The following is a 12,974-nucleotide window of genomic DNA, read 5'->3' as shown; positions in this document are numbered from 1 at the left end:
GCCTGTTCTGTTGGTGTGAATGGAGTGGTCTACTGCCTGTTGAATCTCTGGAACAGTTCTGAAGCCAATGCTACAAAGTAGTTACTTTATCTTCGGAATCAAATCATAGTCACAAGGACTTAAGTCCAGGGAGTATGGTGGATGGTACAGTAATTCCCAATTCCAATGACCGAACAGAGCAGCCACAGCTTGCGCTGTATCCACCCTCACATTGTCGTGCAAAATGATGAGTGGGTTGTGCAGAATGTGTCGCTGCTTCTTTCGCAAATCTGTTCACAGGTGATGCTCCAAAAAATGAACAGTAATACTGTACATTGACGGTCTGCTGTGGAGGAACGTAATGCGTTAGGATAACACCATCACAGTTGTACACGAGAATCACCATAACTTTCACCATACTGAGGCTCTGATGCACTTTCGACTTTCGCGGCGACCCGTAATGACACCATTCATTGAATTGGCATTTCAGTTTTGGCTTGTACGATGTGGCCCATGTCTCATCCAGTGTTAAGATATGGCATAAGAAAGCCTCTCCTTCATGCTCATAGCACTCCAAGTGCATCTGACCAGTGTCGTAACCCATCCATTTCTGTATTTCCCTCAAGTCACACGGAACCTATCATGATGCAGTTTTTCACATGCCCAGGTGTCCCTTCAGGATGCGAAGCACAGTCGTAGGCGCTAACCCAGTTTCGTGGGCAAGCTCACACATTGTATGGCGTCAATCACTGTCCACTAATGCGGCAACAGCATGCACTACTACTTCAGAGACACTAGGACGACCTCCCCGATGCATGTCTGCACCAGTGTGCTGACCTTCGTTGAAGGCTTTTACCCAACTTGCCACTGTTCTGTACGGCAATGCCGTTTTCCTGCCTGCCTCTTGAAGACGTTGATGACACTGACGTTCTGTACACTCTCTGGCACATTCAATCTTGATAAATCTCCGTCATTCCTGTTTTGAAAACGTAGTGACAGCATTATGTTAGACCATTTGGTCAGAAGTGACTGTGTTTCTCTTGATTGTGCATACACCGTTGATGTGGGACGGGCGAGTCCATTTGCTTGGAGGTAAGGTAGGTACGTCAACAACGTTTGCTATCAGCGACAATAGTAGATTCCATTGTATAGTGTCACCACAGCAGTGTTGCCACTATTTAAGTTTCAACCTACGTACTTAGTAACTGTCAAAAATATTTACACAACCTGTTATGCACTAGACTATAACCTACCTGTCTGATTTATGACAGTACATTGTTGAGTCATTTATGAGTAGTATACCTTTGTGATCCATCTGATATACTACTATGTGATCAAACAATGGAAAATCCAGTGTGGATTGTAGCAATATTATGAAAAGGAAAGTTGTTACTCACCATATAGTGGAATTGCTTAGTCGCAGATAGGCACAACAAAAAACTGCCACAAATAAAGTTTTCGGCCATCAAGGTCTTCGTCAACAATAGACGACAGTCACACTGTGGTTTCAGCTACTCGAGTGTGTGTGTGTGTGTGTGTGTGTGTGTGTGTTGCCTATTGTTGATGAAAGCCTTAATGGCCGAAAGCTTTCTTTGTAACAGTCTTTTTGTTGTGCCTTTCTGCGATTCAGCATCTCCATTATATGGTGGGTAGCAACTTTTCTTTTCATAATATTGTTACTACTTTGTAAGTAATGTGTATGCTTTTACGTTCATAAGTAGAATTCTGAAGGTTTTTATTATCTGTAAACTACTTAAGTTTTTGTTGCTGTTCAGTTTTCCACTGATACTGGATATAAAAACTGAAACAGATGAATATAACTTTAAATGAAGTGTGGAGAGGAACAGAATGATCATGTAGCAATCTCTAGGAGAGCAATTAAGGTAATAATGAATGTTAAAAGTACAGAGAGCTGCCCAGTTTGATTCGGATCATTATGTTTCCAAGATCAAAATTAATTTCATCCCTCTCAATAAGGCCGTGAAAACCAGAAATAAAATTCATAAATATGATGATGCGAAGCTCAAAATCAATCTAGAGCAATACAACCAGCAACAGACATTTGAATCTCATAAATGGATGGGCATCGCCTCCAATATCCAACAAGCCACTAATACTGCAATCCTGGAAGCTAAAAAGAGAAAACATAGATGGTGGAATGAGGTTTGTGGTGATGTGGTGGTCCAAAGAGCAAATACCTGGAAAAATGGGAACTCAACCAGGAGAGTTGAAGATTTTGATTTATTCCATGAAGTTCGAAAGTATGCAGCTAGAACTTTATGAAGGGCTAAGCGATTGTATGAGAAACAGCAGTTAGAACAGATTGATCAGGATTTCCACAGAAACAATACCAGAGTCTTCTATCAGACATTCAAGTTGAATTTGAAAGGATACCAAGCCCCTAATCTTTGTTTTAGAGACGAAAATGGAAAGCTCGGCCTGACCAACAAAGAAAACTGCATGATCGTGTCTCGTTATTTTGAAAATCTACTTAATTATGTTGAATTGAAAGAAAGATTCGCTGTATGTCCCCCAATCCATAAATTACCCAACTCATCTCCACCTGGTAAAGAGGAGATCAGAGAGATCAACAACAACATTAAGGATAATAGTGCAGCTAGAGAGGATTCAGTAGAGGTGGAACTACTGAAGCTGGCAAATAATGAAACTATAGATGTACTAGTCCAACTTTTCGAGGAGATATGGAGAACTGAGATGATACCAACTGAATGACAGTCAGCTTTAATCCATCATCTACACAGAAAAGGTGATAAAAAGAATGCCAGTAACTATAGGGGCATCTCGTTGGTATCTGTTCCATATAAGATTCTCTCCAAAGCATTACAGAACAGAGTAGGTCATCTTGACCAACTGATTGGGAAATATCAAGCTGGTTTCCGAAAGGGCTGTTCATGCCCAGAACAGATCTTTAATCTGAAGAACATCATCAGGCAAAAAAAAAAAAAAAAAAAAAAAAAAACTGGAGGAAATAACTATGTGGTCATGTTTGTTGATTTTCAGAAAGTATAGGACTCCATCGACCGAGAGGCAGAGTTGGGGATGGATGATACATTAAGAAAGCTGATCAAACACTCTCACTAACACGAGGTAAAAAATAAAATTTATGGGTGGTATTTCAAAACCCTTTACAATCAAAATGGGAGTAAGACAAGGAGGTGGACTATCCACACTCCTTTTCAACTGTGTGTTGGAAAAGGTCATTCGAGAGTGGAGAAAGTTGTTGGCCCAAGAAGAAACAAACAAAGAGCGGTTCAGACTTGGTCCTAAGAACAAAGGGGTGTACATTGACTGCTTGGCCTTTGCGGATGACGTGGCAATTTTTGCTAACAACATAGTCAGCAGTCAACAAGATCAGTAGGCTGTCAGAAAGTGCTGAAAAAGTTGGACTCCAGATCTCTATTCAAAAGACAGAATACATGACAAACATGTGTGATGGATCTGAATGGATGATCACCAATCTGGCAAAAATCAGACGAGTTAAGAACTTCAGGTATCTCGGTGAAGTCATCTAGGAGAATGGGTTAGAAGAAGAAGCAGTTAATGTCAGGATGAGACAGTTAGACCAGTCATACCAAATGACAAAGAATACCTATAACAAAAAGTCTATGACTATAGGGGCCAAGTTCCAACATTATAATACAGTTGTAAAACCTGAGGGCTTATCTGCGTCTGAGAAACTTTGACCATGAATAGACAAGGTCAAGCTGAGTGACTGGAAAAGTGAGAACATAGGATATTAAGGAAAATCCTAAGTAATAGTTGGGTTGATGGACAGTGGCGATTGAGAGCAAATGAGGACTTGTACAACAAGACATCCATTAAGAAGAGACTATTATTATTTTACGGTCATCTCATGAGGATGGACGGTGATCAACTAACAAAAAGAATATGGAGTTTCATCCAATCCAAGAAAACAAGGCTGAGGTGATTCAAAGAATGTGAAAAAGATATTAGGCAGATTGGTATCTCAGAGAGAGAAATTCCTGACAGGAACAAATTTAGAAGATTGGTGAACAACTACCAGGGTATTAAAATGGCACCAATGTTCAAAAGACATACAGGACCTTTATCCGAATAGCATAGACAGACTCTTCTTGTTGGCCTCAGAAGATACTGGCAAGAAGTCAAAGCTGAAACAAGAACAAGATCCAGACACTAAAATGAAATTGGTTGTTACCACACAGTCCATAGAGGCTCAACTCGATAAAGAAAGAAAGAAAGGACAGGCAAAAAAGAAAAAAAATGAATGTGTAAGTTGAGGGCTGTAAAAATGCTTTTCTTCATTTATTTAACAGCACTAGCAAGTTATCTATCAAAAGTGACAAATGATTAAATTGATTCAGCAAATCAAACTTATGGTTTGATGCTGTAAAGCAACATTTGGAACAAGATATGATCAACAGTATTCTCAGAAGCAGTGCCTGCTTTTCATGACATCACACTTCACTGTAATTCGTAGAGCAGATTGTCTTGCATTCTGATCTACAGAGTAGGCAAACGTATTGATACCACTTGTGGGTGTCTAATGCCCTGTCATCTATTAGTGGATTTACTGCCATTCGTCCATTATCAAAAGATGATGATGATAATTATTGTAACATGTGAACATCCTAAATGTCACTCATTTTCACTGTAATTTTTCCCAGCTGCTGGTCCTTGCAACCTGTGCACTAGAAGAGTGTCATAACGTTCTGCCTCATCTTTGTGACAGAATTATTACACTATTATTTGATACTTACAAAGTAGGTCATTAAAGTTCTGGTTTCGTTTAAAACTTGCAGCCTTTTGGTGGCCCAATGGTCACAGATTTTTTTTGTGATTTCATTTTACTATAATGGTTACAAGCACTTGGCCTTAGGGGTACCAGCATGACTCATCATATACCATGTAAAAACCTCAAAGTATTTTAATGTAAAGTAACAATTGATTTCATTTGTAAAATTGGTAGTGAGCATGTTGTAGTATGGAACTGTTTCCACTAGAACATTTGTAGTACAAGAGGTGGTGCAAAGAGAGTGCCTCATATCTTTATTGTCTGATTGATCATCTATGCAGAATAGTTTACAGTAAGAAAAATGTTGTAAGTTGAATATGCAGTAACATTTGCTTTTTATGTTTTTTAAAATTTGAAACTGTGTATTAATGGTTTTGATTTGTCAATTTCTGCAGAAAATGCAAGAACAGATTACAAAACTTTCTCCCTCTTTGCAACGAGATGCAGTGTATACTAAGACAGTAAGTAAAAATCATACATTTGTGTACATGACAATAATTTGATAGAAGTATAGGCTTGCTTACTATTGCACCACAGTGGCATTTTAAGTATACCACAATGAAACATTCATATAATAAGGGAAGTTCCGGCAAAATGCAAATACTTTGGGTGTAAAGGAGGCCACTCCTTGAGTAGGCACACACAGAAGAGAAAGAAAACATAGTAGCTTTCGGAAGAAGTCCTTTGTCCTGCTACAGTACTATTTGGTGAGTTGCTTCCATTACTCCTAAAGTATTTACAACGAAACATTTATTTTTCTGCCAAAGCCTGCAATTGAAGTTAGTTACTTGTTTTCAACAACCACCTAATGAAAAATAAGTGTGCTCAATCGAGGTAGTGGTCATTGAATATTGCAGTTACATTTATATTCCATCCCACTAAATTAATTTTGATTGATTGATTGATACTTTAAAATAATTTTTAAGATGCTGCTAATTATAATTACTGTAGCAATATAAATAGTGGCTATTTTCTTTATTTCAGGTCAATTGAAATGTCTTACATTCTTGTAAAACACTCTTACATCATTTTGATCATTTTAGTACAGTTAGGCATTCAAGTAATTTCCTCGCAAAAAAAAAAAAAAAAGAAAGAAAGAAATTGCACATTGCTTCCTTAAAGAATTTCTGCAGACCTCTACAATACACCTTCCTCTCAATAAAAACAATATACACTGTTTTTATTATGTCAGGCAGAAGTTCATCAGTGAGAAACTAAAGCAATGGCAAGTCTATTCTAGTGTTATATTTACCACGTTTGTCATAGTCTGCTCCAGAAATGAAAAAACATGTTAGATCCTTTACCATTGCACAAATTTGTTATTGTTGCATTAAGTACTTCCATGTTTATGATAAAACATTGGTGTCCTAGAAGCCAGTTCAGTAGTTCCCATTAAAGCAAAATTGTGGTTGCTCTTAAAAATAAAACGTTGCAACTTTCTTACCTGATTTCCCAGCAGATGCAGTAACAGTAGATAAATTATTCAGATGCATGAACAATCTTTGTTGCAATTACGTAATTGTATTAATTCCAATTATGATTTTCACGTGGTTGGTGCATCATCAGACTGTAACAATAAGAAACTAATTACAGCTCAGATATGCAAACTAACAAACAATGGGTTTAATATCGCTGTCTTAAAAACTTACTTGTTTGAACCCTCAAAGTTTCAAGTATTGGGCTCAATTGTCATGTAAAATGATAGTGAGGAACACCCTTGTCATAAACTGCAAGTTAATGTCGGTGAACCATAAAAAAAGCTAAAGGGATAAATAGCAAAAGCATTGAGTTTACCAAATTGGGGAGGGGAGGGAGTGGGGTTGCAGTGAATAAAATACAAGAGCAAGGAAGAGCTGGGACAGTGGTAGGTACACATGTACAACCACCAGACTAAATGAGGTGAAACTGCGTGACTTGAGAGCCAGTGAGGTGGTAGTGCTGGAACAGTGGGAATTTAAATGAAATGTAGGGGAATGGAGATGGGGGGGGGAGGTTGGAGGTATGATATGCAGGGAACTTTTTATTAACATGAAATAATTGGAAGAAGGGGGGAGGGAGATAAATGAGGAAATAGTGTGACATGAGATTCATATAAGATGGAGGGTAATGTTGCCGTAATGAAAAGGGAAGGCTGTTGTGCAGTTAGAGGAAAATTTTGACCCAGGAAGGATAGCAAGAAAGGTGCCATAAGTGTTGTAAGAAGAGGGAAAGGAGGATTGGTTTTAATGAGGAAATAGGCTAAGAGGGAGGGTAGGGGTGAGTGGAAGTGGGAGGAGGGGGGAGGGGCAGGAACATTTAATTTTGGAAGGAAGATGGATAACATACTACCGTAAAAAATTGTCTTTCCGTAATCAACTGTATTGACTGTGTTCCGCAGGCCGTCTCATTAATTTGGAAATTTTTAGTTCTTCCAAAAGAGAGAGCTTTTTGTCCTTTGGGGCATATCTGAGGATTTATTAATTTGTCCAAAGGAGGCTGATTATGCTTGTTTCTCCTGAGATGATAGGAGAAGGTTGTTACTTTTCATGGCACCCTTCCTTGTTAAAAGGTGTTCTTGAAATCTGTTCAAGGGCTCATCCAGTTTGACCAATATATGAAGAGGGTCACCTTAAGCGCATGATTTTGTAGATGCCAGAGCAAGAATATAGGTCTTTCAGCGGTCATTCATTGTGATGAAAATTGTGTTAGATCTTATTGTTAATTGTGAAAGGTACCTTCACGTGATGGCCTTTAACAAGTTTTGTGAGGGAGACAAGATGGACTCAGAAGTAACAGCACTGAGGTTGAGGGAGATGTTGCTTTTAGAGATTTTTTTAATTACATATTCTGTCAGACTAGTATGGTACGAGCAGTGTATCTCAAGTTTGCAAGCTCTCGTTCAGCAGTTTCTGGATGTAAGGGGAGATAACATAAATGGTCGACCATAGAAGGACAAAAGCTTTTTTGTAACGGAAAGGGTGGCAGTGTGTCAAGTGGATGATGGCATCACTAGTTGTGGGCTTTCTACCAGTCCTAAACTTGACAGTTAAAGTGAATGTTACATCAAAATGTTGATTGAGCAATTAGTTGACATGAGTTTCCCTGACTGCAAAGTATTAGTTGAGTCACTACAGGAAAAATTTTTCCCATCCTTCTCTTGTTTGGCTTACCTTGACATAAAAAATATGTACAATAATGTTCCCAATCAAGAAACAATAGATATCATTTTGACAGTCCATCCAGATGTAGCAAATTAAATCCAGATGAAGTTGATGAGCGTATCTGTCTCCTCCACCTCATTACGTCATGTATTTATTTTTCTTTTAATAACATCCTGTCTAAACAGAGGTAATGATGCAATGGGCATCTAGCTCACAGGTCATTAAGCACACATATTTGTCAACACCCTTGAAAACCACTATTTCTCGCACGCTTCCACTCTTTGTAAGAAACTCTCGTTTTAATGCAAATATGTGGACAATATTTTTGCTATAATGAATGCATCGATGGATGACATGCACCTCCTCTCAGGTAAATTTGGCTGTCTTTATCCAAAAGTGGTTTCCACTCACCATCACATCAGTGAATGCTGTGTCAACTATTCTGACCTAACATTATCTTTATTCAATAATATATTGGGTTTTGTATTGATAGAAAGTCCACAACTAATGACATCGGCATCCACTTGACATCTTGCCACTCTTTCAGTTACAAAAGAAGCTTTTTTTCTTCTATGGTTGAAGTTTGTGACCTCCCCTCAGATTCAGAAACTGTGGGAAAAAGAGATTCCAAATTTGAGACCTATTGCTGGAACCAGTTGATGGTCTGGTAGGCCAAATATACAATAAAAAATGTATGAAACAGATCCTCCCTCGACCCCAGAGCCAGTACTTCTAAGCCCATCTATGTCTCCTTACCTTTTCTAGGAGACCTCTCTTACAGACTCACCAACCTTCTTATAGGTAATCACATAAAGGTAGCTTTCACAATTCATGATAAGCTCCAACATCATAATTATCACAATGAACAATCGTCGAGAGACCCATATTCTTGCTCTGGGGTCTACAAAAATGTGTGCTTACAATGCCCCTTTTTGTACATTGGTCAAACTTGACAAGTCTTCAATACTAAATTTCAAGAACTAGAAAGTAACAATATTGTGAAAAGGAAAGTTGTTATTCACCATATAGCAGAGATTCTGAGCCGCAGATAGGCACAACAAAAAGCTTTCAGCCTGTGACATGCTGTTGGGGAGAGCACAGGGGGAAAGGGGGTAGGGCAGCTATTTGCAGTTGGGAGGTTAGATGGAGTGGGTGGCGGTGGCGGGAGGATGTATAGGACAGGTCTTGCATGTAGGTCTATTACAGGGGTATGAGCCATGGGGTAAGGTGTTGGGAGCAGGGGTTGTGTAGTGATGGATGAATATATTGTGTAGGTTCAGTGGATGGGCAGGACATTTCTCATTGCCCTGCCCTGAAATGAGTAATGCCCTGCCCACTATCCTTTGCACCCCCCCCCCCCCCCCCCCTCCCACAGAGGTATTCCACCGTGCGCCTAATGTACGCAATTACTCTTCCATCCCTGCTCCCAACCCCTTACCTCATATGCAGGGCTGCCTGTGAAACCAGTCATGTGATCTGCAAGCTAAGCTGCAACCACTGTGCTGCATTCTGTGTGAGCATGACAGCCAACAAGCTGTCTGTCTGCATGAATGGCCACTAACAAACAGTGGCCAAGAAACAAGTGGAATACCCTGTTGATGAGCATGCTACCAAACATGACATCCTTCATTTCAATGACTGCTTCACAGCCTGTGCCATATGGATCCTTCCACCAACACCAACTTTACTGAATTGAGCAGGTGGGAACTCTTTCCCTGCAATAAACCCTATGTCCCCGTAACCCTCCTGGTCTCAACCTTCCTTAGCTATTGTCCTCTCCCATCCAGCTTCTTCTCTGTTCCCATTTCAGTACTACATAGCCCTCATTCCTCCATCGCATTCAGTCTTTTTAATTCTTTCCTTTTCCACTATCTCCCCTTCCCTCCCCCCCCCCCCCCCCTACCTCTCCACTGCCCTCCGTCTACCTCTCGACTGCACATAGCTACCCTACCCTCTTTCCACCTCGTCCCTGTGCACTCCCCAACAGCATGCCACTGTCCACCACCACTACCCTACTATCCCTCCCCATCCCCACCCCAGCCTCCTCCTTATCCCCAACCAGTCGCCACTCCCACCATGCACTGGTACTGCTGCTTGCAGTGTTCACCTCAGTTGCCTGAGGCTGCAGTGGTGTGTGTGAGTTGCATTTGTGAGTGTGTGTATGTGTTTGTTTTTAATCTAATTTCGACAAAGGCCTTTCTGTCCAAAAGCTATGTTTGTGATAATCTTTTTGTTGTGCCTATCTGCGACTCAGCATCTCCTCTACATATAGAGTAGCAACTTTTCTTTTCACATTATTGTCACATTCCATCCTGGATTTTCTATTGTTTGATTTTTAACTAGAAAGGGTGCATCAAAAACAGCTCAGCTTTTTTTAAAGAGAAGCAAGCATAAACAGCTTCCTATGGACAAATTGCAGATCCTCTACTATGCCCCCCCCCCCCCCCGCCCAACCCAGTAGGGGAAGAAACTTTCACTTTCGGAAGAATTATATATTTCCAAGTTTGTGGCACGGTTTGCAGAAAAGTCTTAATGAGCATTTGATTGCAAGAAATCAAACTTCTTACAATACTATGTTATCCATCTTCTTTCCAGAATAAAATATTTCAGACCCCCAACCCTCACCTCGCACCCCCTTGTAACCTATTTCCTACTTAAAAACAATTACCCGTCCCCCTCTTCTTTCAGCACTTATGACGCCTTCGTTTCCATTCTTGGTTTGAATTCAAAGAAATATTATCAACATAAATTGAGAGATTTATATTAAATAACTTAACAAATGACAGAGCTGATCCCCCATGGTACACAAAATGGATCAGACCACTGTGGCAGAAACAACGAAAAAGCATGCCAAATTTAAATGAACACAAAATCTTCAAGATTGGCTATCTTTTACAGAAGCTTGAAACTTGGTGCGGACTTCAATGCGAGATGCTTTTAATAGTTTCTGCAATGAAACATTCTTGAAACCTGGCAGAAAGTCCTAAGAAATTGTGTGTAAAGTATGCTAGCAGCAAGGCACAATCAATGTCTTCTCAGCGTGATAGCAATGGAAATACTATTAACGGAAATGCTGCCAAACCAGAGCTACTAAAGACACACTTTTTGAAATTCCTTCACCAAAGAAGACGAAGTAAATGCTCCAGAATTTGAATCGAGAACAGCTGCAAACATGAGTATATTAGAAATAGATATCCTCAGAGCAGTGAAGCAACTTAAGTCACTTAAGAAAATCAAATTTTTCAGTACAGGCTGTATACCAGTTGTGTTCCTTTCAGAGTATATTGGAGCAATAACGCCATACTTCATGATCATATACAACTGTTTGCTCGACAAAGATAGGTACCTAAAGACTAGGAAGTTGCACAGGTCACACCAATATTCAAAAAAGGTAGTAGGAGTAATCCACTGAATTACAGGGCCACATCATTAACGTTAATTTGAAGAAGGATTTTGGAATTTATGTTGTGTTTGAACATGACAAGTTACCTTGAAGAGAATGGTCTATTGACACACATTCAACAAATGTTTAGAAAATATCATTCTTTTAAAACACAACCAGCTTTTTACCCACACCAAGTATTGAGTGCTATTGACAAGAGATTACAAATTGATTCCAGATTTCTAGTTTTCCAGGAGGCTTTTGACACTGTAGCTCACACTTGATTTGGAGTGAAATTGTATGCATATGGAATATTGTCTCAGTTTTGCAACTGGATTTGTCATATCCTGGCAGAGAGGTCACAGTCTCTAGCACCTGATGGAAAGTCATAGAGTAAAACAGTGGTGATTTCTGGTGTTCCACAAGATAGTGTTATAGGCCCTCAGCTGTCCCTCATCTATATAAATGATTTAGGAGACAATCTGAGCAGCCGTCGTAGGTTGTTTGTAGCTGATGCTGTCATTTATTAGTCATGAGAAGATAAAAACAAATTGCAACAATTTAGTAAAGATATCTGAATGGTTCAAAAATTGACAGTTGACCCTAAATAACGAAAAGTGTGAGGTCATCCATGTGAATGCTAAAAGAAATCTGTTAAACTTTGGTTACATGATAAATTAGTCAAATCCAAAGGCCGTAAATTCAACTAAATACCTAGGAATTACAATTATGAACAACTTAATTTGGAAAGAACACAGAAAATGTTGTGGGAAAGGGATACCAAAGACTGCATTTTATCAGTGGAACACTTAGAAAATGTAACTGATCTACTAAATAGAGTGCCACTACGCTTGTCCGTCCTCTTTTGGAAAACTGTTGTGTTGTCTGGAATCCTTATCAGATAGGATTAACGGATACATCAAGAAAGTTCAAAGAGGAGCAACACGTTTTGTATTGTCGCAAAACTGGGGGGAGAGTCACTGATATGATACAGTGTTTGGGCTGGACATCATTAAAACAAAAACGTTTTTCGCTGCGGCAGAATCTTCTCACAAAAATTCTGTCACCGACTTTCTCCTCCAAATGTGAAAATATTTTGTTGACGCTGACCTACATAGGGAGAAATGATCATCATGAAATAAGGGAAAACAGAGCTTAAAGATATAGGTGTTCATTTTTTTCCGCGCGCAGTTCAAGATTGGAATGTAGAGAATTATTGTAGAAGTGGTTCGATGAACCCTCTTCCAGGTACTTAAGAGTGATTTGCAGAGTATCCAAGTAGATGTAGACTCTTCTCAGGTCAAAACTTCACTCCAACAGCATGGCAAGCTGCCCTTTGTTACAACATCTTACATGAACCACATGGCACACCATTTCCTTTTTTATTCCCTCCACCCTTTCACTTTTCCCTACACTTTCACATTAATACATAAGGGTCCCCATATATTCAACCTCCTGTAGTCTGTGTACAAAGAAGAAAAAAATAAATGTGTAATGATATGATTGATTAAATATATCAGCTTAAATATTTATCTTTCATTTTATGACCCATTTAGAGGACCTTATGTAAAAACTAACTGTAGGTCCTCTCAAACATTATCTATATAACAGTACCATTCCTGAGAGACATGCTTCCTTAAGACGTACTCCTCCTCAGTATTATATGGTGCTACATAAC

General features: G+C 39.4%; 1 protein-coding gene across 1 annotated transcript in view; it reads left to right on the top strand.

Annotated features, from left to right (window-relative positions):
• Positions 1-12,974, top strand: part of LOC126271870 (ubiquitin carboxyl-terminal hydrolase 14) — a 96,201-nt gene that overhangs the window by 58,591 nt on the left and 24,636 nt on the right. Inside the window, exon 7 of the mRNA XM_049974216.1 lies at positions 5,170-5,235. Coding sequence (XP_049830173.1) covers positions 5,170-5,235 — 66 coding nt within the window. The remainder of the gene's footprint in view (positions 1-5,169; positions 5,236-12,974) is intronic.

This window comes from Schistocerca gregaria, chromosome 5, assembly GCF_023897955.1.
Source record: "Schistocerca gregaria isolate iqSchGreg1 chromosome 5, iqSchGreg1.2, whole genome shotgun sequence".
NCBI classification, from domain to species: Eukaryota; Metazoa; Arthropoda; class Insecta; order Orthoptera; family Acrididae; genus Schistocerca; species Schistocerca gregaria.
This window is presented reverse-complemented; position numbering and strand designations above follow the sequence as displayed.